The 22,017-nt window shown below is 37.3% G+C and overlaps 1 protein-coding gene across 2 annotated transcripts in view; it reads left to right on the top strand.

Annotated features, from left to right (window-relative positions):
* Positions 1-22,017, top strand: part of DOCK3 (dedicator of cytokinesis 3) — a 505,777-nt gene that overhangs the window by 294,601 nt on the left and 189,159 nt on the right. For both annotated transcript variants that reach the window (XM_055343227.1, XM_055343226.1), the window contains exon 6: positions 11,886-12,034. In XM_055343227.1, coding sequence (XP_055199202.1) covers positions 11,886-12,034 — 149 coding nt within the window. The remainder of the gene's footprint in view (positions 1-11,885; positions 12,035-22,017) is intronic.

Raw genomic sequence — 22,017 nt, 5'->3', positions numbered from 1 at the left:
AGACACATGAAAAGATGCTTAGTATCACTGATCATTAGGGAAATGCAAATCAGAGTCACACTGAAATATCACCTCACACCTGTCAGAGTGACTAAAGTGAAAAAGACAATAACAAGTATTGGCAAGGATATAGAAAAAGGGGAAGCTTCTTGTACTATTGGTGAGAGTGTAAGTTGGTGCAGTGGAAAACAGTATGGAGGTTCTTCAAAAAATTAAATACCATATGATCCAATAACTCCACTACTGGTATTTATCAAAAGATATGAAAACACTCATTCAAAAAAGATATATGCACCCCTATGTTTATAGTAGCATTATTTACAATAGCCAAATTATGGAAGCAACCCAAATGTTCACTGATGAATGGATGAAGATAATGTGGGGTGTGTTTGTGTGTATATTTATATTTATTTATATTTAAATATATATTTATAAAGGTATAATGGAATATTACTCAGCCACAACAAAGAATGAAATATTGCCATTTGCAATAACATAGATGGATCTAGAGAGTATTACATTACGCATAATAAGTCAGAGAAAGACAAATACCATATGATTTCACTCATCTGTAGAACTTAAGAAACCAAACAAAGAAAAAAAGAGACAAACAGACTCTTAATATAGAGAACAAGCTGATGGTTACCAGAGGGGAGGTAGGTTGGGAGATAGTTGAAACACGTGTTGGGGATTAAAGGTATGCTTATTATGATGAGCACTGAGAAATGTATAGAATTGTTAAATCACTATATTGAACACCTGAAACTAATAAAATACTGCATGTTAATTACACTGTAATTAAAAAATTTAAAATTTTATCAGCAAAGTTTTCATAGTATATTCATTTTAGCGGTTTACTTTGAATTCTGCTTTTATAAGTAAGTCCCAGGCAGCCCGGGTGGCTCAGCGGTTTAGTGCTGCCTTCAGTCCAGGGCCTGATCCTGGAGACCCAGGATCAAGTCCCACGTTAGGCTCCCTGCATGGAGCTTGCTTCTCCCTCTGCCTGTGTCTCTGCCTCCCTCTCTCTCTCTCTCTCTCTCTCTCTCTCTCTCTCTCTGTGTGTGTGTGTGTGTGTGTGTGTGTGTGTGTGTCTCATGGATAAATAAATAAAATCTTTTTAAAAAAAAAAGAGCACTGACTAGTTTCCAGGCACAGTTAATACCTATAATAACCCCAGAGAAATGCTTTCTTTTTATTGTTTTTGTTAAAAGTCACAGAGTTTAATAAATTTCCCCAAAGCACCATAGTTGGCAAGGTTGAAATAGAAGACCACACATTCTGACCCTAGAACCAATACTCTTAACCCACTATGGTATGTTGTCTCTACGTTAAAGAATCATGAAACTCAAGAGCAAGATTCAGTAGTAGGAAGGCAGGAGATTGTTTAGATAAATTTCAGTGTTTTTAATGGTCTTAAACTTGAGGGAAAATGGTAAAGGGTGGAGTGAGAGGGTGAAGAAGTTTGTGTTTTTTGTTTAAAGTTTCCAGCTATTTTGTTTCAGTAAGTAAGACAGAGTCATTTAAAAGGGCTAGAGCAGACTGGTAGGATTTAGCACAACACAGTCCCTTAATGCCCTTGGCATTATAACCTGGTGTGAAAGTACTGTTTGTGATGCATCTCTAGATAACTGAATGCAGGGGGATCTCTGGGTGGCTCAGTGGTTTAGCACCTGCCTTTGGCCAAGGGCACAATCCTGGAGTCCCAGGATTGAGTCCCACGTCGGGCTCCCGGCATGGAGCCTCTGCTTCTCCCTCTGCCTGTGTCTCTGCCTCTCTCTCTATGTCTATCATAATGAATAAATAAAATCTTTAAAAAAATAGATAACTGAATGCAAATGTGCACTTTTTGCCTTCTCCCTTTCTTTGCTGCAGCAGGGTGAGTCATATCCTGAAGGGGCTTGGTTGGCAGGGCAGCTATCATCCCAGTTCTGTATGTATTGTCACTGGAGTGTGAAAGCTCTGAATGAACAGATACTATGCTGTAGTTAAGAGACAAAGCTTTCTCTAGGGCATTCTTCTGCTGTGTAACGTGTTTCCTTTCTCATCCACTCTGGGAATAAGATATATAAATGGTCTCTCTTTTTTGTTGATTCTGACAGGGAATCATTGCCCTATTTTAGGTTTGGTTGGTTTCATGTTAATATGTGAAGTAATAAACATCAGTGAAGCCTGGATTGGATAGCTTAAGTTTGTGACCCAGAGCAAGCCACTTGGGGTAGAGGGTATAGGAGGACCTTTTATGGTAGAGGTTATTTAATTTCATCTTTTAAAAAAATCAAAGATATGTTTATATGGGTTTTAAAATCATATATATTAAGGGCAACTGAGGTTTTTTTTTAAAGATTTTATTTATTTATTCATGAGAGACACAGAGAAAGAGAGAGAGAGAGAGAGAGAGAGGCAGAGATATAGGCAGAGGGAGAAGCAGGTTCCTTGCAGGGAGCCTGATGTGGGACTCGATCCAAGGACTCCAGAATTTGGCAGTCCTTTGGCAGGCGCTAAGCCACTGAGTCACCCAGGGATCCCCAAGGCAACTGGGTTTTTAATGAAAATAGTGGTTTTTGGCCCTGTCTCTCCCCATTTCTGATTCCCATTGCACATGCATATGATTCAGTTTTTTTAGCTATTTCTTCTGATAGTTCATACATCTAAATATATTCTTTTAATATGTATCTTGATTTCTTTTCTATTTTAGGTATCATTTCATGATTTCCTAGTATAGAAGATGAGAAATTAAGCTCTGAATGTTCTCCATACGTGTATACTCTTCCCTCCTCCAATACTTACTAAGTAGTTGTATTAGCATTGTGTTGTTGTTGAATCAATACACAATTGCTACTATGCCTATATGACTGCTTTCATATCTGAGCCATATAATGAACTAAGGTTACATTTCCTTCCTTATGTAATTTTGGGGGTTTTTTTGTAGTTAATAATTGTCTCTCTTTTTATTTGTTTTGTTTCCTCTGTTTTCTAAGTCTTAACCTTCTGGCAAAAATGAAAATCTTTGAGCGTATTCAAACATTGTATGTATTATACCAGTTTACTTTTTTTCTCAGTGATGTCTTGTCTGGAACCCTTTAACCTCCTGAGTTAATCTGGCCTTAGGATTTTCTTTGCCCCTCTCCTAGGTCCCTCTGTCTCCTGGGTTAAATCAGTGGGATCTTAATTCTTGGTTTACTTTCTAATTTGATGAATCACTGTCTGCATAGCTTGCTGAGAAAAGTATATGTGAGAATTTTTTTTTGAAATTTTGCATATTTGAAATGCCTTTACCCTTAGATTGGTTGATAGTTTGTCTCGATATAAAATTCTTGGTTATAAATAAACTACAGAAGTTTCAAAAGCATTCTTTCATTATTTTTTAGCTTTTAATATTGTTGACTCCAATGTCATTCTAGTTCCTCATTCTTTTATTGACAAGTTTTCCATGAAAGATTCTAGGGTCATCTCTTTGTTCCCAGTGTTCTTAAGTTTTACAATAATGTGTCTTAGTTTTATCTTTTTTCCTTGATTATGCTACTTAGTAAGTTCTATCATTCTAGAAACTCATTTCTTTCAGTCCTAGGACTTATATTAGTTCCTTGATGGTTTTTTCCCATCTGTTTCTATAATTCTCTCTTCCTACAATTCTTTTATTAGAATTGGACATCCTGGAAAGATTCACTAATTTTCTTGTATTTTATCCTCCATTTTTCCATTGTATTACTTTTTTTGTTCTATTTTCTGGCAGAATTCTTCAATTTTCTATTTTATCACTTTTACTGAATTTTGCTTTAAATTACATTGATCCTACTTATAACTTTCAAAAGTTATTTTGGGCTCTAGATGTTTTTTTTTTCCTTTTCTGTTATATCCTCTTCTTATTTCATGGATATACTATAATCTTTATGCTATCTGAAAATACTAACTATTACCTTTTTGAAATTTTCTTTTACTTCTGGCATTGTATGTTTCCCCAGTTTCCATTTTTCTGATTGTTTTGGTCTCTTTACTTCAAGTTGGAAGCTTACTTCATTATATGTTATACTTTTCTGTTGATCTTTAAGAGTGGTAAAGTTGCCAGAAAGCTCTGTGAATGGACTAGTATTTACTAGCCAGAGGAGATTAATATCGAATGATCAGAAGAGGAACTGACTTTTCATTGGAGAAGGAGAGCAACATCAGTATTTCTGGGTCTTTTCCCCTGGGCTTAATTTTCCTAGTGAGGAATCTTGCATACTCCTTTCTAGGAAAGTATAAGCCTGGCTGGCAGCATTTCGGGAGCTCAGTGTGGGAAGGGCACCAGGGATTCTATCATTTAATACATAATTTTTTACTTAATTGCACTATTTTGGACACCATCAGCTCTATCTGGGGCCCTCCAATGTATGGTTCCCTGTTATAACCACTGCAGAGAGTTAACTATCACATGGAAAAAGAGAAAGCCTGGCAGAATAGAGTTAGGGATAATGACCTGAAGGTCTTACAGACTTTTTTTTTTTTAATAGAAAAAAGATAGACTTTATTTTATTATTTTACTTTAGAAAACTCTCTTTGTTTTTTAAGTTTTTATTGAAATTTCAGATAAACATACCATGTAATATTAGTTTCAGTTATACAATTTAGTGATTCAGCACTTTCCTACGATACCCGGTGTTCATCACACAAAGTGCGCCCCTTAATCCCCATCACCTAGTTCACCCATTCCCCCATACATCCTCTCCTCTGGTAACCATCAGTTTGTTCTCCATAGTTAGAGTCTTACAAACTTTTAAAAGACTTATAACCACTTCTGTTTCCATTCCCCAGGTACTCACTTCAGACCTGCCACACACACACACACACACACACACACACACACACACACACCTTCAGGGGTTCCTGGTACCTCCAATCCCTGAATCTTTCTGTATAGATAACAGACCCAGTTCTTACTGATTTCACTCTGACCCTCTTACCCTCCCCAGCTGGATTCCCCCTCCTTGTCCCCAGGGCTTAGTTTTCAGTCTTTTAATTTCTGACAAGTTGCCTACTTTCCAGCTTTTATCTTTAGCATTTGGAGTAGGATTGGGGCTGATTTCTTACTGGTTTCTGTCTAAGAAGAGGTAGGTACCTCCTGGAGACAGATTAAATGCTCTCTTAGGGTTTGTTCCGTCTTGTGTAGAAGGGTGGCAACCGTGAGCCTGAGAATGCCTGAGCTGTCCACATCCCACTGTCAGGTAAATTCATCATGTTCAGAATTGTGAATGTGTGACTTTGACAGCAGCAACTGCTGTCTCCAGTTTTTGTATCGCTAATATTTTCTTTACCTTTCAGTTGACTTTGCTCCCTTCTTATGAAGATTCATATCTGCTCTAGGGAAAGAATATGATCAACTTATTTAAACTAAAGTAAAAAAAAATTAAAGTCTTAGCTCTCCTGCAAATACTTGTATTATAAAAAAAAGATTGACATTATGAAGGGTGCTATTTTGGTTCTCATTAATTCCGTGAGGGAGGGTCTGTTTGGGTTGAGAGTGAAATGAGGAAAATATCTTGGCCCCCCAGAGGTGGAGGAATAAATACATATGCAAGGCAAGTAGATTGTATTAGGCATACTCCCATATTTGTGAACAGTTTAAAAAGAATTCCCACATTTGTATTTTTATTCCCTGCAAATATGTGCTTGAAGATCATTGTAAAATTGCTTGGATTTAGATACTGTTTCGTTTCACAGAAATTTCTCTTTTGAACTCAGTTTCAAGCCTTGCCCAACTATGTGTGGAACAACCTAAAATGACAGTCTAAATTCCTGAGTTTAACGATATTTTTGGCAGAAAAGTCACTGGGCTTGCAAGTACTGCATTATAGATATTTTTACATTACACTGGGATGAGTCCTAGAGCTCTGATGTATAATGTAAACAGTTTGAATAGGATTAGAGGTTACTTCATGATAGTAGACTTTATTTAACAGCAATAAAAAATACTGGAGTTTAAAAAAATTTTTTTTAAGATTTTATTTATTTATTCATGAGAGACAGAGAGCCAGAGTCACAGGCAGAAAGAGAAGCAGGCTCCATGCAGGGAGCCCGATGTGGGACTTGATCCTGGGACTCCAAGATCACACCCTGGGCTGAAGACAGGCGCTTAACCATTGAGCCATGCAGGTATCTCTGGAGTTTAAAAAAATTATTTATTCAAGTATAATTAATATACAGTGTTATAATTTCAGAAGTTTGAGTAAACCCAAGTTCTTTATGATTAGTTTGTTTTCAAGAAATAAAGTGAGAAAATAAGCCATCTCCCTATATATAAATAAAAGAATGTTCAAAAATAAGAAGTAAAATGTAGAGAGATTGGGAATCTGCTCTTAACAACTTGAGCAACTTAAGTTAGATGCAGTGTCTAACGTCCATTAAATTGGTTTTCACCTTACGTTTTTAGTACTCATGGCAGGACATTGTTCTTTTTGAGGGTAGCTGTACTTTGATGTAATTTTTAAATTAGGTTTTTATAATCTTTCATTAGCATGTGTTAACCAGTCTTTGTGCATTGTAGTTTTAGAATAAAGCTAGCATACTTGGTGATGGACACTTAGTAGCCTTGCTCCTTTGCTAACTGTAAGAAGCAGCATTGCAGCACAGCCTTTCTTTCCACATTGGATTACAATCAGTTTAGTAAAAATAATTCTAAAATCAGGAGTATTAAGGGGTGCCTGGGTGGCTCAGTCAGTTAAACATCTGCCTTTGGCTTGTGTTATAATCTCAGGGTCCTGGGATTGAGCCCAGTGTCTGGCTCCCTGCCCAATGGAGAGTCTGCCTCTCCCCTCCACTAATACTCTCTCTCTCAAATGAATAAATAAAATCTTTTTAAAAAAATAAAGTAAAATCGGAAGTATTAAAACTCACATTTTTTCTTGCAGAGTTCCAGGGATTCTTTCACAATGAGGAGGCAAATTCTGCTTGGCATGTGGTTGCAGAGTAGTTTAATTGTTCTAAATGTATCATTTCTACTGACTGCTCAATATACTTCCCAAATATTTTACAACTTTTTTTGACAAATATTAGACTATAGAGCTTTTGGAGAGGCTGAGCGTGTTGTTAAGATGGGCCATAGATTTCTTTTGCCTTTTGTTCTTTTTTTTTTTTTTTTTAATTTTCCTGCTTTTATTTTAGCCTTGACAGGATCTAGGGATGATTACACTGGAAAGCTAAACCTCACCACCAACCTAATTGTACTGTTATTTTAACTTACTGAGGAGCAGGACTCTTAGTAGAATAGGATTGTTCAGCCTGAGTGGGATATTCAGCTGTCCTGTGCTGTCAAGTGATCCTAGGTAAATTGCTCTGGTGCCAGTCACTCAGGATTGCTCACCTTGAATGGTGTGTTTTCTGGTAGCAAACTCAAGAGTGCAGTGTGGCATCAGAGCAGTGCTAGTGGAACAGCCTCTAATGCTAGGTCCTCTGGTCAAAGAGGTCATTAGGTTGGACTGAAGAAAAATTAGCACCACATTGATTGTAATAATAGTTCTACTTTCTGATTATGTGTTCCATTTCATTCTTAGTGCAGGATTAGCATTCCTGGCTTCGTATAATTAGAAGCAATAACTGATTATTCTATTTGGAAAAAATACTGAACAATTTTCCCAACTATCTACATAACAAACTACCCCAAGCCTTAGTGGCTTAAAACACCCTTTATTATATTTGATTCTTCTCTGTATAGAGTGAGCACAGTTGGATGGTTTTCACATAGGGTTTCTCATTCTGTTGCAGTCAGATTTGGGTAGGAGCTATAGTCCCCTGAAGGTTATACTGGGCTAGGCATAGCATCTCAGATGGCTCACACATACATCTGGGACTGCTTTTACTGGAGTGTCTCCTTGTGGCTTCTCCATGCAACTTGGACTTTTCACAGCATGACAGCTGGATCCTGAGAGAGAATCTTTCAGGAGCATGTATTCCAAGAGGCAGGAAGCTGAAGCTGCCAGACAAGTTAAGGGCTGCTTCTAGGACTTGCTTTAATTCCCTGCTGTTGTGTTCAATTGATCAGGGTAGTCTCAGGGCCTGCCCAGATTCAGAAGTGTGAAGAAATAAATTCCATCTCATACTAGAGGAATGTGAGGGTCACGTTTTTGCAGAATAGTACTTGGGAGGTACTGTAGTCATCTTTGGACAGTACAGTCTGTTAGAAACTCTTGATTAGTGGGGAGCCTGAATGGCTCAGTCAGCTAAGTGTCTGCCTTTGGCTCAGGTCATGATTTCAGGGTCCTGGGATTGAGCCTTCATTAGGCTCTCCACTCAGCAGCAAGTCTGCTTCTCCCTTCTCCCTCTGTGATCTCTCTCACTCCCTCTCTCAAATGAATATAATATATGTGTGCATGTATATATTACATAAATATTTTGTGTATGTGCATTTGTGCATAGATATACATGCATACACATACATAAATGTACTACATATATACATACATACATACATGATATTTCAGTATCAATATACATCATTACACTTGGCTTAAAAGCACACACATAACCACACTCTTGGTGTTCACAAATCTCAAAACCATCTGACAGTTGAACTACCTATCACCTGCTGAGATTGTGTTACCACTCCCTATGAAATTGTTTTATATCTTCTCTATTCTCAAATCTCTAACACCCCCTCCCACCCTACTCACTCTCAGTTGATGACCTTGCTTCTTATTTCCTTGAGAATAAGGCACCCAGAGGAAAAATTTAGTTCTCCTGTCACCAAATCTCCCAAATCTTTCCTCTGTGACAATATATAGAATATTCAGCCTAAATGGAGCCTTCCTTTCTGACCTGGAATGCATCTCTTCTTGGAGGACTTAACACCTGCATCATCAAATTTTTTCTCTTCACTAGATCATTCTCTTCAGCATACAAATAGTCTCATTTAATAACACCCTCTCCTGATTGCACAATACTGTTCTACTACCTCATTTCTCTGCTTCCAATTACTGAAAATTCTACAAAAGAGTTATCTGTACTCTGTTCCCATTCCCTTTACTCCCAATACTCTTGAATTAAACACTGCCCTTATAGTAGTTACTGGTGGCCACCACAATGCCAGATACAGTGGCTAACTCTCAGTCTATATTTAAACTCTCAGTGCATTTGACAGGGTCCTCCTTTAAACCCTATATTCAGTACACTCCTTTTCCTGTCATCTCACTGATTTTTCCTTCTTAGTTTCCTTTGCTAGATATTCCTCACTTTCCTGATGTTGGATCTCATACTCCATACTCCAGATGTTGGATCTCAGTGTCAACCCAGCATGTTCCAAATTGAACCTTGTTTCCCTCCTCCAGACATGCTCCCCAGGCCAGGAAAAGGAGTAGTCCTTGACTCCATTCATATCCCACATTTAATCCATCAGCAGATCCTGACATCTCTATATACAAAACTTAGAAACCTCCAAGCCCTAAAAGTTTTACATTACCATTCTTACCCTTGTCTAGTCATCTGCCATCCTGTGGATTGTTGTAATAAATAGCCTCCTGACTGGAACCCCTACTTTCCTCTTTACCTTTTCATAGTTTATTCTCAATGCAGCACTCAGAGTGACATTTTCAAGCCATAAGTCCTATCATGTCACTCTTCTGCTCCCTATCTCCAGTGGCTCCCTGTCTTACTTGGAATAAAAGCCAAACCCTTTAACATGGCTTACACAAAAGCCCTGCCTAATATGGTCCCTGTTGCCTCTCTTACTCAATCATCACCACTCTCCCCCCTTGTTGACTTTGTTGCAGGTGCATGTTCTCCATGTACATGCCACATCTACTTCCACATCAGGGCAATTGTTCCTGCTGTTTCTTATGCTTCAAAAACTTCCCCAGGTTTTTTTTTTTTTTTTTAGTTTTTATTTAAATTCTAGTTAGTTAACAAACAGTGTAATAAACTTCCCTGGTTCTCCCAAATGCTGTCACCTTATTTTATTCAGGTTTCTATTTAAAGCTCAGCTTCCAAAGAAGCCTTTCCCTGACCACCCTACCTGAAGCAGTATCTTCCCCTACTCCCCCAGCCAACCCACCATTGGCCACCTACTCTCCCTATTCTGCTTTAATTTTCTTTTTAGAACATATCACCACCATTATTTATTTGTCTCTGATCTGTCTCTGCTCTCTAGAATGAAGCCATGAAAGTAAGGAATTTTTTAAAATTATTTATTTATTCATGAGAGACACAGAAAGAGAGGCAGAGAGATGGCAGAAGGGAGAAGCAGGCTGCCTGTGGGAGCCTGATGCAGGACTCAATCCCAGGACCCTGGGATCACGACCTGAGCTGAAGACCACTGAGCTACCCAGGTGTCCTGAAAGTAGGGACTTTGTTTGTTTTGAAAGTAGGGACTTCTGATCACAACAAAGTGATAGCATTCATCAGGTGCTCCATAAGCATTTGTATACCAAGTGAATGAATAAATGCTTATGTGTGTATGCAGTAGATTATTGCATATGGTTTGATGGGAATTTAACTTTCTGTTTTAAACTTAGACAGGTAACCCTGTTTTATAAAAAAAAAAAAAAAAAAAAACAAATGCATGTGCTGGAAGCAAAGACCACATTGCCTTTATTGCTTACCTTAAGATCTCAATTTTCCAGATGATATAATTTGCTTAGGCCTTGTTACTTGAACTGGCAAGAATTTGTGAGTTCTGCCCTTCTGCCAGCATTGTGTGCCATCAAGGTACTTAACTTTTCTTCATATGATCATCAAGTGAAGAAAGGACCGCATGCTATTTGAAATGATATCATTAGAGTGCATGATTCCTAAGGTCTTCTATTTAAAAATAATTTCTCTCTGAGATAGACCTTTAAAGGTCTCATGCTCCATTAGATGATTTCTAAGTAGCATGATGTCCTGAACATTTTAATCATAAGGTCACTGCCACCTAAGAATATTAGCTGATTCTGCTAGTTTGTAATTTGCTTTGTTACTAATTTTATTTATAGTTACTTTAATCAAGCTTATTTTGGCAGAGATCTTTTTAGGGGAAATTCTAGATAGATGCTTTCCTAATCTTATGGTACAGGTTGATATGACCTTAAAGAGCATTCTTTATGGATAACTTACATTCCAAGGCTTTTAGTTATCATATAAAATCATGCTTCTCTATAACAGAAACATAAACCTAAAAATTTCCAAACCAAGATGATACTTGTGAACAAATAAGACTTTAGTTCTTAAATCTATAGTCTTGAGTAAGTTTTTTCCTCAATCATCTACTGTCATGGCATTTAAATTTTTTTGCCTATAAGATTGAAACCCCTATGATGACCATAATTAAGTTCATTAAGATGTTTCCACTTAACTCTTATAAAGGTGACACTTTATTAAACTGAAAAGAATAGAAACCTGTGACACTAGGGACACATATTGTTTACAAAAGCTAATTAAAACTAGATGAGGCCTGGAAACCTGGAGTATCAATGTTACTCTAGAGACTGTAGCTCTTTATTGAAACCTTAGTTCCTTCAAAGTAGGGCAAGTGATTCTCCCTGTGCCCTCCGCAATTTGAGTATCCCTCCTAAAGAAACAGAGATGTTACGTAGATAGGAACTTCTGACAGAGAAAGCAACTCTAGGCCCCTGCTTAACTTTATGTTCTGATAAAGTTTAGTAACTCTGATTTACTATAAAATGAATTCTCCAGAATGGAGTAGAGATAAATGGTATTCTGCATGATCCAGGTCAATTATATTACTTGATATGTCATTATATAGAGAATTTTAGGCAGTAGGAACTAAGGACTTTAAGATTCATAAATATGCTCCTCTTTACATTGCCTTTTTTAGGTTAGAGAAATGAACACTTTTCATAGTTTAACTATTTCTCTTTCTTTTTTCATTCTCTTTCCATATCCCTTTTTCATTTCACCCAACACCAAAAATGCCCTTTCAGAAACACAAAGTAGATCTTTTCTACAAGCTACGCCATGTGATGAATGAACTTATTGACCTTCGAAGGCAGCTACTGTCTGGTCACCTCACTCAGGATCAGGTGCGGGAGGTTAAACGGCATATCACCGTGCGCCTGGACTGGGGTAATGAGTAAGTATGAATATCATTTGGGCATTTCAGTTACATATATGTTAACTCAGTTCTTCCAGAGTTTGTACCTGATCAAAGCTTCTCTTTAGTGATGAAAAGATGTTGTTATATTCTCCAGTAAGCTTTGATTATTTTTACTATGAGTAGTTGTTTCTTTTAGGTTAGCAAAGTACTGGCTCTATACACTGAAACTCTCTCAGTCTTTATTTTTACTTCTTGAAAATTAAATAATTGGACTGCATTATCCTCTGAGGTTTCTTCTAGCTCAAATTACTTGATTCTGGATCCATGAATCAGAGTACACTTCTGTTTCATCTTTTAGTATCTATTTTTTCATGTGAATTCTGTCTTTTATATTTTATAGCCACACAATTAATCTGATTAAGCATATACTACAAATGAACCCTGTCTACATCTCTACTTGAGAGTATTCTTAACTAATTTGTCATTCAAAGGTAGTCCTGCATTTATGCAGTAGGTATGATTGTTTGCTGTTTTTATATAAGTAGTATTCTAAGACTTTGGCATGGGAAGCTAGAGTAGATAGTATTCAAATGTATTTCTTCCTACATATAATTAATATAATTTTCAAGCGATTTTGTCTCATTATCTTAAAGTCAAGTCCATTAAACTTTGAAATGAGCAGTTTGCTTTCTATTTAAGATATACATATACCTTAAATATATTTTAGTACAAGTCTTTATCCCCTCTCCCATGTCTCTCAAGACATCATTGAAGTGATATAAAAAGAATGGTAGAGGGCCCAGCAATAAATGGGGTATATGAAATCCTTTCTAAAAGGTGGAAAATGTATAGAATATTTAGTGATGATGGAGGAAGCCAAGTATATGTGGAAGAAACTAGCTAATGAAAGAGTTGTTCTGTCCTGCAGTTTGCAGAATCATGGAGGATAGGAGTGTGCCTTGGTGCTTAAAAGTACATAAAAAGGAATAACCCACTGCCACAAGTAGAAAGACTGGCAGCCAGATGTTTCCCCTTCAGATAAACATATACAAAGACAGACTGCCTGGGGGGAATTGGGCAACAAGAGTGTGCCCTGGGACCTTATTGCAGAGTTCTCCATATTTTACCATTTAAGAGTTCTAAAATATAATGACCAGATCCCTTCTACTTACTGGGAAGAGAAGCTTGCTAGTCACCCACCATGTGCAAAAACTCCCCACACTTCTAGTGCCTCTTAAATTGAGATGGAAAATTAAGTATCACCAGGTATTTAAAATCCTTCCCCGGAGAAAAGAGAGAGAGAGACCAGGATAAACAAAAAATACTTTGCCCACCCCCCAAGGAAATAACCTGGCCCCAGAGGCAACTAGAGATTAGTAGTAAAGAACTTCTAAAAAAAACACAAAAAACAAAAAACAAATCCTCTGTGCATCCTCAAAGAGAATCAAGATCCATTATGTAGAATAAAATACTCTGAAAAAGTAATGAAGATGTGATTTCCAAAATAAAACATTCAAGAAGAGAGCAGTAAGATCATTTTATATTATCTCTGAGAAAATAAAACAAGAGGATGGGAAATGGTTGAGGAAAAAGAGCAATAGAGCAGTTCAATCCAGGGAGTCTAACATCAGATATTATAATTTCCAGGAAAAGAGCAAAGGCAATAAAAAGAAAATTCTAAAGAAGTGATAGAATTTACCAGAGCCAAAGAGCCAGGAGTCTTAGATTGAAAGAACCCACCCAATACCTAGTATAATGAATGGAGTGGGGACCCAAAACCCACAGCAATGTACTTTAAGATATTTTAATATTCCAGGAATGAAGAGAAGATCCTAAAAGATTTTCAGGCAGGGACACAAGTCTTACAAAAGAATAAGAATCACACCAACCTCGAAAGTTTTATCAGTAACAATGGATCCTAGAATATAGTGAAATAATCTTTTCAAAATTCTGTTGGGAAATGATTGGCCAGCCACATTTTTATAAACAGCCAAACTATCTAATCAAGTGTAAAGGCCAACCAAAGCCATTTTAAAGCATTCCTGAATGTGAAAGTTACCTTTGATGACCTGTTTCTTAAGAAGGGACTTGGGAGGGGCGCCTGGGTGGCTCAGTTGGTTAAGCTTCTGCCTTTGGCTCCGGTTATGATTCCTAGGTCCTGGGATGGAGCCCCATGTCAGGCTCCTGGCTCAGTGGGGAGCCTGCTTCTCCCTCTCCCCCCTGCTCGTACTCTCTGTCTCTCTCTTTTTCTCTCTCTTAAATAAATAAATAAAATCTTTAAAAAAAAAAAAGGGTGGGGGGGGAGACTTGAGAATATGTTCTTACAGAAATGGAAGAGCAGGGGACACCTGGGTGGCTCAGCGGTTGAGCGTCTGCCTTCAGCTCAGGGTGTGATCCCAGAATCTGGGATCGAGTCCCACATGGGGTTCCCTGTGAGAAGCCCGCTTCTCTCTCTGCCTCTCTCTCTCTCTGTGTGTCTCTCATGAATAAATAAATAAAATCTTAAAAAAAAAAAAAGAAAAAGAAATGGAAAAGCAAATTGGGAAAGAGGAAATAGAATCTAATACAGCCAATCCAACCCAGAGTGGATGCTGTTCATCCTTAGAAAAGAAAACAAGTACAACCCTAAATTGGCTATTTTTGACCTTTTAAAGTGATAGCATACTATCCTTGTTTGTTTCATTAAATTTGTTTCATTAAATTACACCCTTTCATGATTGTCAGTAGAGTTGCTTGGCATGCATCATAGACTCCTGGTATGATATAATATGACTTCAGATGTACCACAGATCAGACAGCTTTCTCTAGATCAAATTTTGGGCAATAAAAATCTGGCAAAATGCTGTATGTTAGCTTACAGCATTGCTGATTCTGTCCCTCAGCCTCAAACAGTGTCATCTTATAAAATGGCATTATTACATTTATTTAATAAATTAATGACAGTAATAATTGCAAAAGTAACATCACCATGTGCCAAGCAAACTGTAAACTTGAACTGATGACACTAAATTGTATATAAGTCATTATGTTATAGTTTAGCTGCAGTTGTGCATACCAGTAAATGAAGAAAAATACTAACAAATATCAGTACATCTTTGTTGTTGTTGTTGTTGTTGTTGCCTGAGACACAGGCAGAAGGAGAAGCAGGCTTCATGCAGGAGCCCAACGTGGGACTTGATCCCGGGAATCCAGGATCACGCCCTGGGCCAAAGGCAGGCTCTAAACCGCTGAGCCACCCAGGATCCCCTCAGTACATCTTTGTAATAAAACTTGGAGAGCAGACCCATCAGATTTTGCAATCAAATCTGAAAACTTAAAGATGATAGCTTGGAAATGAGTTCAAATTATATTTTAAAAAGGCAAAGGCCATTGTAAATACCTGTCAGTAAATTGCAGTTATCCCACCTTCATTAATAACTTTTGCTTAAAAAATTTTCCTTCTTACTTTGAAAGAAGGGATAGTATACTGTAAAAATAAAGTCACTTTGTACCATTAAGTTATGTAAAGAAGACATGTTCCACACAGTACCTGAGCACTGATAACCATATCTGTTGTTCCTGTTTTATGCCTCAGAGTTCCACATTTTTTGAACCACCACACTTTTATAAGTGCCATAAAATACTGAAGCTTAGCATATCTTGGCATGTGGGAGATGCATTCCAGTGTTTGTGGAATATATTTTTATGCTTTAATTGATAAAAGTAAATATGAATCATTTATAATTTTTTAACTTTTATGCCTTTTCTATAAGCCCTTACACAGACATCATAGCTCTGCCTTTTCAGAACCTATTTTAGAAGCTATTAATAACAGGTATTAATTATTGAGTACATCTACTTATATCACAGTGGTAAGTGCTTGGACTAACATACATTGTTGGGTTTGCTTGTTTTTTCAAATATTTATTTGAGAGAGAGTGTGTCCAAGTGTTAGTTCAGGAAGGGCAAATGAAGTGAATCAAGCAGAATCCTCAGGGATCATGATGCAGAGCTCTCGCAACCCATGAGATCATGTCCTGAGCTGAAGCCAAAAGTTGAACACTTAATTAAGCCACCCAGGAACCCCTAACATATGCATTGTTACAATAAAATGCTATTATGCTCTTCCAAGACAAGAGCTCCATTTTACCTGATGAGGACACTGAGGCTCCAAAGTACTTTTTCTATTGTTGCACAGTGAGTGGTAGAACTGGTTTTTATACCCAGAGCTGATCCCAAAGCCCATAAACTTTATGCAGGACCTTACCATCTCTCTGATTATTTTTAAGTGCGAATCTTAAAACCAAGCAAATTATTGCCAGTATTTCTAGTCTATGAGTTATTTGATTTTTGTTCTAGTCTCCTAGTATGAACACTGTATGTCCCATAGTGTATATTTGATTTCACATTGAATTAGAACTTTCTAGGATAGAAACTAAATTGGTATTATACTCTTTTATTTAGAGTTTAAAATAAATGCAGAGCTTTCCACGTCTTTATAACCACAATTTTTATTTTGTTTATTTGGTTTATACTTGTTAGCATATGTGTACACTCATTCCATAAGTTAAAATTACTAAAATTATATCATGTAAAAATCAGTACTTGTAAGTTGTGTTCTTATATTTTTAGAAACTGAAATACAGGAAGGGCATAAAACAAAGTTTGCTTAAATAAACTAGCCATTATCTCTGCGTAAGTCTCCTATACAAAGACTAAGTCAGTTAATTATATCCTCTCCAGTGGAATTTTAAAAGTTTATCTAGCAATAGAATTTCATTGTGTTAATATTTTCAACACCTTCCATAGAAGTGTTGCTAAAAGTTTCTTTTTATTCTAATGTCATCACTACTATAGCATACCTAAGTTGAACTTGTGTTAACCCAGAACCAACACAGCTTAATTGATCTTTGCCTTAGAAAAATATCTAAGTAAATGCTTTATTCATAGAATAATTTGTAAGATTTTTGTATTTCTTCTTTAGGTAGAAAGTACAGATTTGAATACAGTGTAAAAACTTTATAAGCTTTTGTTGAGTTAGAATGCTGTTTCTGTAGATTATAAGTATCAAATGAAATAATTCATATATTTATATTCTGGTCTCAATGATTAAGACAAATCACCAATAAATATATAACTTCTAGTTCTTATATTATTTTTCTCTCCCTCTATCATAGTCTCTCTACTCCTTCTCTATTTTGTACTCTCTCCCTTAGACTTTGATATGTCCTAACCCACCCATATCCCCTTCTTTTTCCATAGTTTATATTCCTCACCAAGGGAATTTCTTTTAGAAGAAGCGACACAAGCAGAAGTTTGGATTGTAGTATGCAGAAAATACTGCCACCCCAGCCTTTGTGCCAACAAGTTTCCTCTGAATAGATTTGTAGCTAGGACTCAGAAGGACTTATGGCTCAGTACTTTGCCTTTACGAATGTGCTTATATTTTTTAGCTTCAGGACATCTGAAATTAGTAGAAGTTTCCAACAACTTCTTCTTAGAGTTATTCTGATATAGGGTGTTGTGCCCATCAGTTACTATCTTGCTGTATCCAAGAAGTCAGAGATAACTATGCTTAAAGTGTGCATGTGTCAGAATCCTTCCATGAAGTTATATTCAAATCAGTAAATTTCCTTTATCTCTCTCTCACTCTTTGTGCATCTGTTTTGCTCATCTGCACTTAGCACAATGTCTGCACTTGACAGGCACTACGTGAATGTGAATCTAAGTAATAAAATAGGTTTGTTCTTATGCCTGGTGGACACTCATTCGCCAACCTGTATCTGTTTCCTTCTGGATTGATATATTTGCACAAAATTATCCCTCAAATTGTTAATGACTGAATTGATTACAGTCACTTATTAGTGTTTAACTTTTATGATTGTTAGTAGGAAGATAGCAGGTACAGTGAAAATACCATAGGCTCAGAGTAAGATAGATATAGTTTGAGACAAGCCCACCTCTGCGCCCTTCATAGTTGACTTCATTAACCTCTCTGGACTTCAGTTTCATCAATTATAAAATGGATCTAATACTGTCTACTTCCCATGGTGCCTACCTATATAGGAGATAGATAGATAGATAGATAGATAGATAGATAGATAGATAGATGATAGATAGATAGATCCATCCATCCTATCCCGTGTAAATGTTCAGCAAAGGGTAGCTATTATTTTTTATTATTTTTTATTTTTTAAAGATTTTTATTTATTCATGAGAGATACAGCAAGAGAGAGAGGCAGAGACATAGGCCAAGGGAGAAGCAGGTTCCGTGCAGGGAGCCCTATATGGACTCGATCCCGGATCCCAGGATCACACCCTGGGCCAAAGGCAGATGCCCAACCGCTGAGCCACCCAGGCGTCCCATGTAGCTATTATTATTTATATCTTATTATATAAATATACTTTCATTAGTGTAGTTATTATCTGTATGCTCTCTTTATTATGAGTATTAGAAAAAGCTAGTACATACAGGAAATCTTAGTATCTTTAGCCTTTCTCAACCAATTTTGGGGGAGAACTAAGTGCTGATGCTTTAAAACATCCATTGTCTGTAATTAGTTAACTTCACATTATTTTCTATGTTCTGTGGTTCAGATGAGGAACCACAGAAGAAAAAGGTAACATGGAAAATAGAAGAGAATAGAGAACATTCTAAGGAAATGTAAAATTCAAAAAATTTGTTATAGAGATTCAGGGCCTTTAAGAGGTGTGCCTGACAGGAAACAACAAATGTTGGAGAGGATGTGGAGAAAAGGGAACCCTCTTACACTGTTGGTGGGAATGTGAACTGGTGCAGCCACTCTGGAAAACTGTGTGGAGGTTCCTCAAAGAGTTAAAAATAGACCTGCCCTACGACCCAGCAATTGCACTGTTGGGGATTTACCCCAAAGATTCAGATGCAATGAAACGCCGGGACACCTGCACCCCGATGTTTCTAGCAGCCATGTCCACAATAGCCAAACTGTGGAAGGAGGCTCGGTGCCCATCGAAAGATGAATGGATAAAGAAGATGTGGTTTATGTATACAATGGAATATTACTCAGCCATTAGAAACGACAAATACCCACCATTTGCTTCAACGTGGATGGAACTGGAGGGTATTATGCTGAGTGAAGTAAGTCAATCGGAGAAGGACAAACAGTGTATGTTCTCATTCATTTGAGGAATATAAATAATAGTGAAAGGGAATATAAGGGAAGGGAGAGGAAATGTGTGGGAAATATCAGAAAGGGAGACAGAACATAAAGACTCCTAACTCTGGGAAACGAACTAGGGGTGGTGGAAGGGGAGGAGGGCGGGGGGTGGGGGTGAGTGGGTGACGGGCACTGAGGGGGACACTTGACGGGATGAGCACTGGGTGTTATTCTGTATGTTGGTAAATTGAACACCAATAAAAAATTTATTAAAAAAAAAAAGAGGTGTGCCTGAAAGAATGTAGGACTGAAAGTATCTCTTATTCATCACTGTGTCCCTAAGTTCAACGTGAACCTAGCACAGAGTAGATACTAATAAATATTTATTGAATTATTGAAATAAATGAGTGAGTGATCAATGGCATGTGGTGAGATAACACTAAATGTTTCTGTGAAGACTGTTCACCTAAACAATTAGTAAGACCATTTTTGAAAACAGCTCTATACTACATCTGTATACCGACATGCATTGATGTATACCTCCTGCTTGTGTCCATCTGTTCAAGAGTCTCTTTTTCAGACATTGTATCTCTTTGATCACAGTCCTTATACTTTAGGCCATGTTTTGGCTAGTAAAGTAACACATACTTATGATAATTATAACAGGAGTGGCAGTTTACAATGCCAGACAGTCTGCTAAATGCTTTACAGTAGCTTATGATAGATATGACAGTGTGGCCTGGGGGAAGAGCCAAAATGCAAACCAGGCAATTGACATCAGAGCCCATGCTCCTCAGAACTCTGCTGCCCTACCTCCCTGTGCTAGGAAGACAAAGAAGAGACTAAATTAACCACGCTCTGTACTTGCTGCTCACTATTCTTAGGGTAAGCTACAGACAGAAATAGCCAGAAACCTCCTATCCGGAATGAAATATGTAGTGAGCCTCTGTGGCTTTTCACCATGCAGCATCTCTCCCTTTTTCCAATGAGGCCAGTCCTCCGATTTAGCTTTTGAAAATTACTCTTCCTCCATTGAAGTCTAGTGGACTAGTAGAAGGAACTCAGTCTTCAGTTTTAGCAGATTGCTCCTTAATAATTTTCTTATTTCCTAAATAATGAAATCAAGAATCTAAAAAGTATTGTGCTCTAGTGACTTCTAGGAGACATAAAGTACTATTCTTGGGAGAATTATGAACATTTGCTTGCCTCAAAACTGCTGTATTCCCTATATCCAAGATCATGGGGGGGAAATTATAGGTCCTCAGAGAATCCCTGTGGGTGAGTGGTTGGGTGTATGCATGGACAGTTGAGTGGACAAGCAAGCTAAGGGTGTCATAGTGCTGAGACAGAATTTGCATAAATGCCAGTCTACACAGCCCATCCCTGTGTATGGTGCACAACCACACAGCACATACACTGAATCCCAGCCGTATTGATTTAGGTCCATTGGATTTATTTCTAATCCTATCGTTTTGAAAATACCTGTTTTGTTTGCAATATTCACACAGGCCTTTTTGTTACTTAATTGTGACATTTAACTATCATATATGTTATGAGCACTAATGGTTAAAGAATATGTATGGAATTTTGATTCTCATTTTTGTATTTAAAAAAGTTTTGATAGCATGACTATAGAAAATTGGAAAATGTTTTTTAGTGCTCAAATGTATGATTCCATTTCCCTAATATAAATACTAATGTCATCTATTATCTTTCCACTGCTTTTCTACATGCTTATAAAAGTATTTTAAATACTTTTGAGATCGTATCTGCAAAATTATCTTTATGATGTAAATTGCTTTTCATGACAAGGGAGGTGGAAAGGTTGTGCTTCAGCTTTCTCTTACTTTCCATGACACTGCTGCCTTTACCTGCAGTAAGTGTTGGAGGCTAGAGACCTGAAATTATATCAAAGAAATTAAGGATAACTAATATAGTGACTAAATGCAATATTTCTTTGATATAAGAAGGCAGGATCCTAGTGTTAGAAAAATCAAATCTCTTCTCAACTTAAATACGTTAACTTCAGTAATCGTACCCGAAGTTATTTCTTCTTTAAAAATTCATGTTTTTCTTTTCTCCCTCTCTCTCTCTCTCTCTCTCTCTCGAGAGAGAGAGAGAGAGAGAGAGAGAACAAGAGCATGGGCGGCAGGGGCAGAAGGAGAGAGAGGATCCTAAGCAGGCTTGGCACCCAGCACAGAGCCCCCCAACACAGGACTAAATCTCACAACCCTGAGATCATGAACTAAGCCAAAATCAAGAGTCCGATGTTTAACCATCTGAGCCACCCAGGCACCCTATAAAAACTCATGTTTTTCTATTAAAGAATAATGTAAGTTATAATATATAATAGAAAGGCTTGAGATTTTATCTTTTTAGTAGGAAAATAGGTTTATCCTTTTTTTTCCCCACTAAAAAGTACCAATCTAAATTTTCATTCTTAATCATGGTTATCATATTAGCCTATACAATTAATATGTTTGTTTCTACCTTTTTCATATAGTTTTGAGTTTCTGTTTTTATTTTAGCAATCTTATTGAAACTTCTTTAATCTCTTCATACCTTTTCCTATAAATAGGTCACAAATTATAAAACAAATGTATTTTGGATGTATAGATGGTTTTAATTTTTAAATAAAATAATTTATTTTTTCACATGGATAAAACCATGATACAGGCCTCTTTTTTCTTTTTCCCCCCCGAGGATGGCCTTTTAATCACAAACTACTTGGCCACAGTCCGGCCTGAAGTTGGAGCCTGAGGTTGGAACATTGGGAGGCAGAGCCCGGGACCCTCCCTGGGAACAGAGCCAGCGATGCAACCCCCCTACCCCCACCCCCGTCACTTCTACCCCCCAGCCAGGGGCTCTCAGGTTAACACCGAACTCCTGATGGCCCTTCTGGGG

This window comes from Nyctereutes procyonoides, unplaced genomic scaffold (genome assembly GCF_905146905.1).
Source record: "Nyctereutes procyonoides isolate TBG_1078 unplaced genomic scaffold, NYPRO_anot_genome, whole genome shotgun sequence".
NCBI classification, from domain to species: Eukaryota; Metazoa; Chordata; class Mammalia; order Carnivora; family Canidae; genus Nyctereutes; species Nyctereutes procyonoides.
Note: the sequence above shows the minus strand (reverse complement) of the source record. Positions and strands in the feature narration are given on the sequence as shown.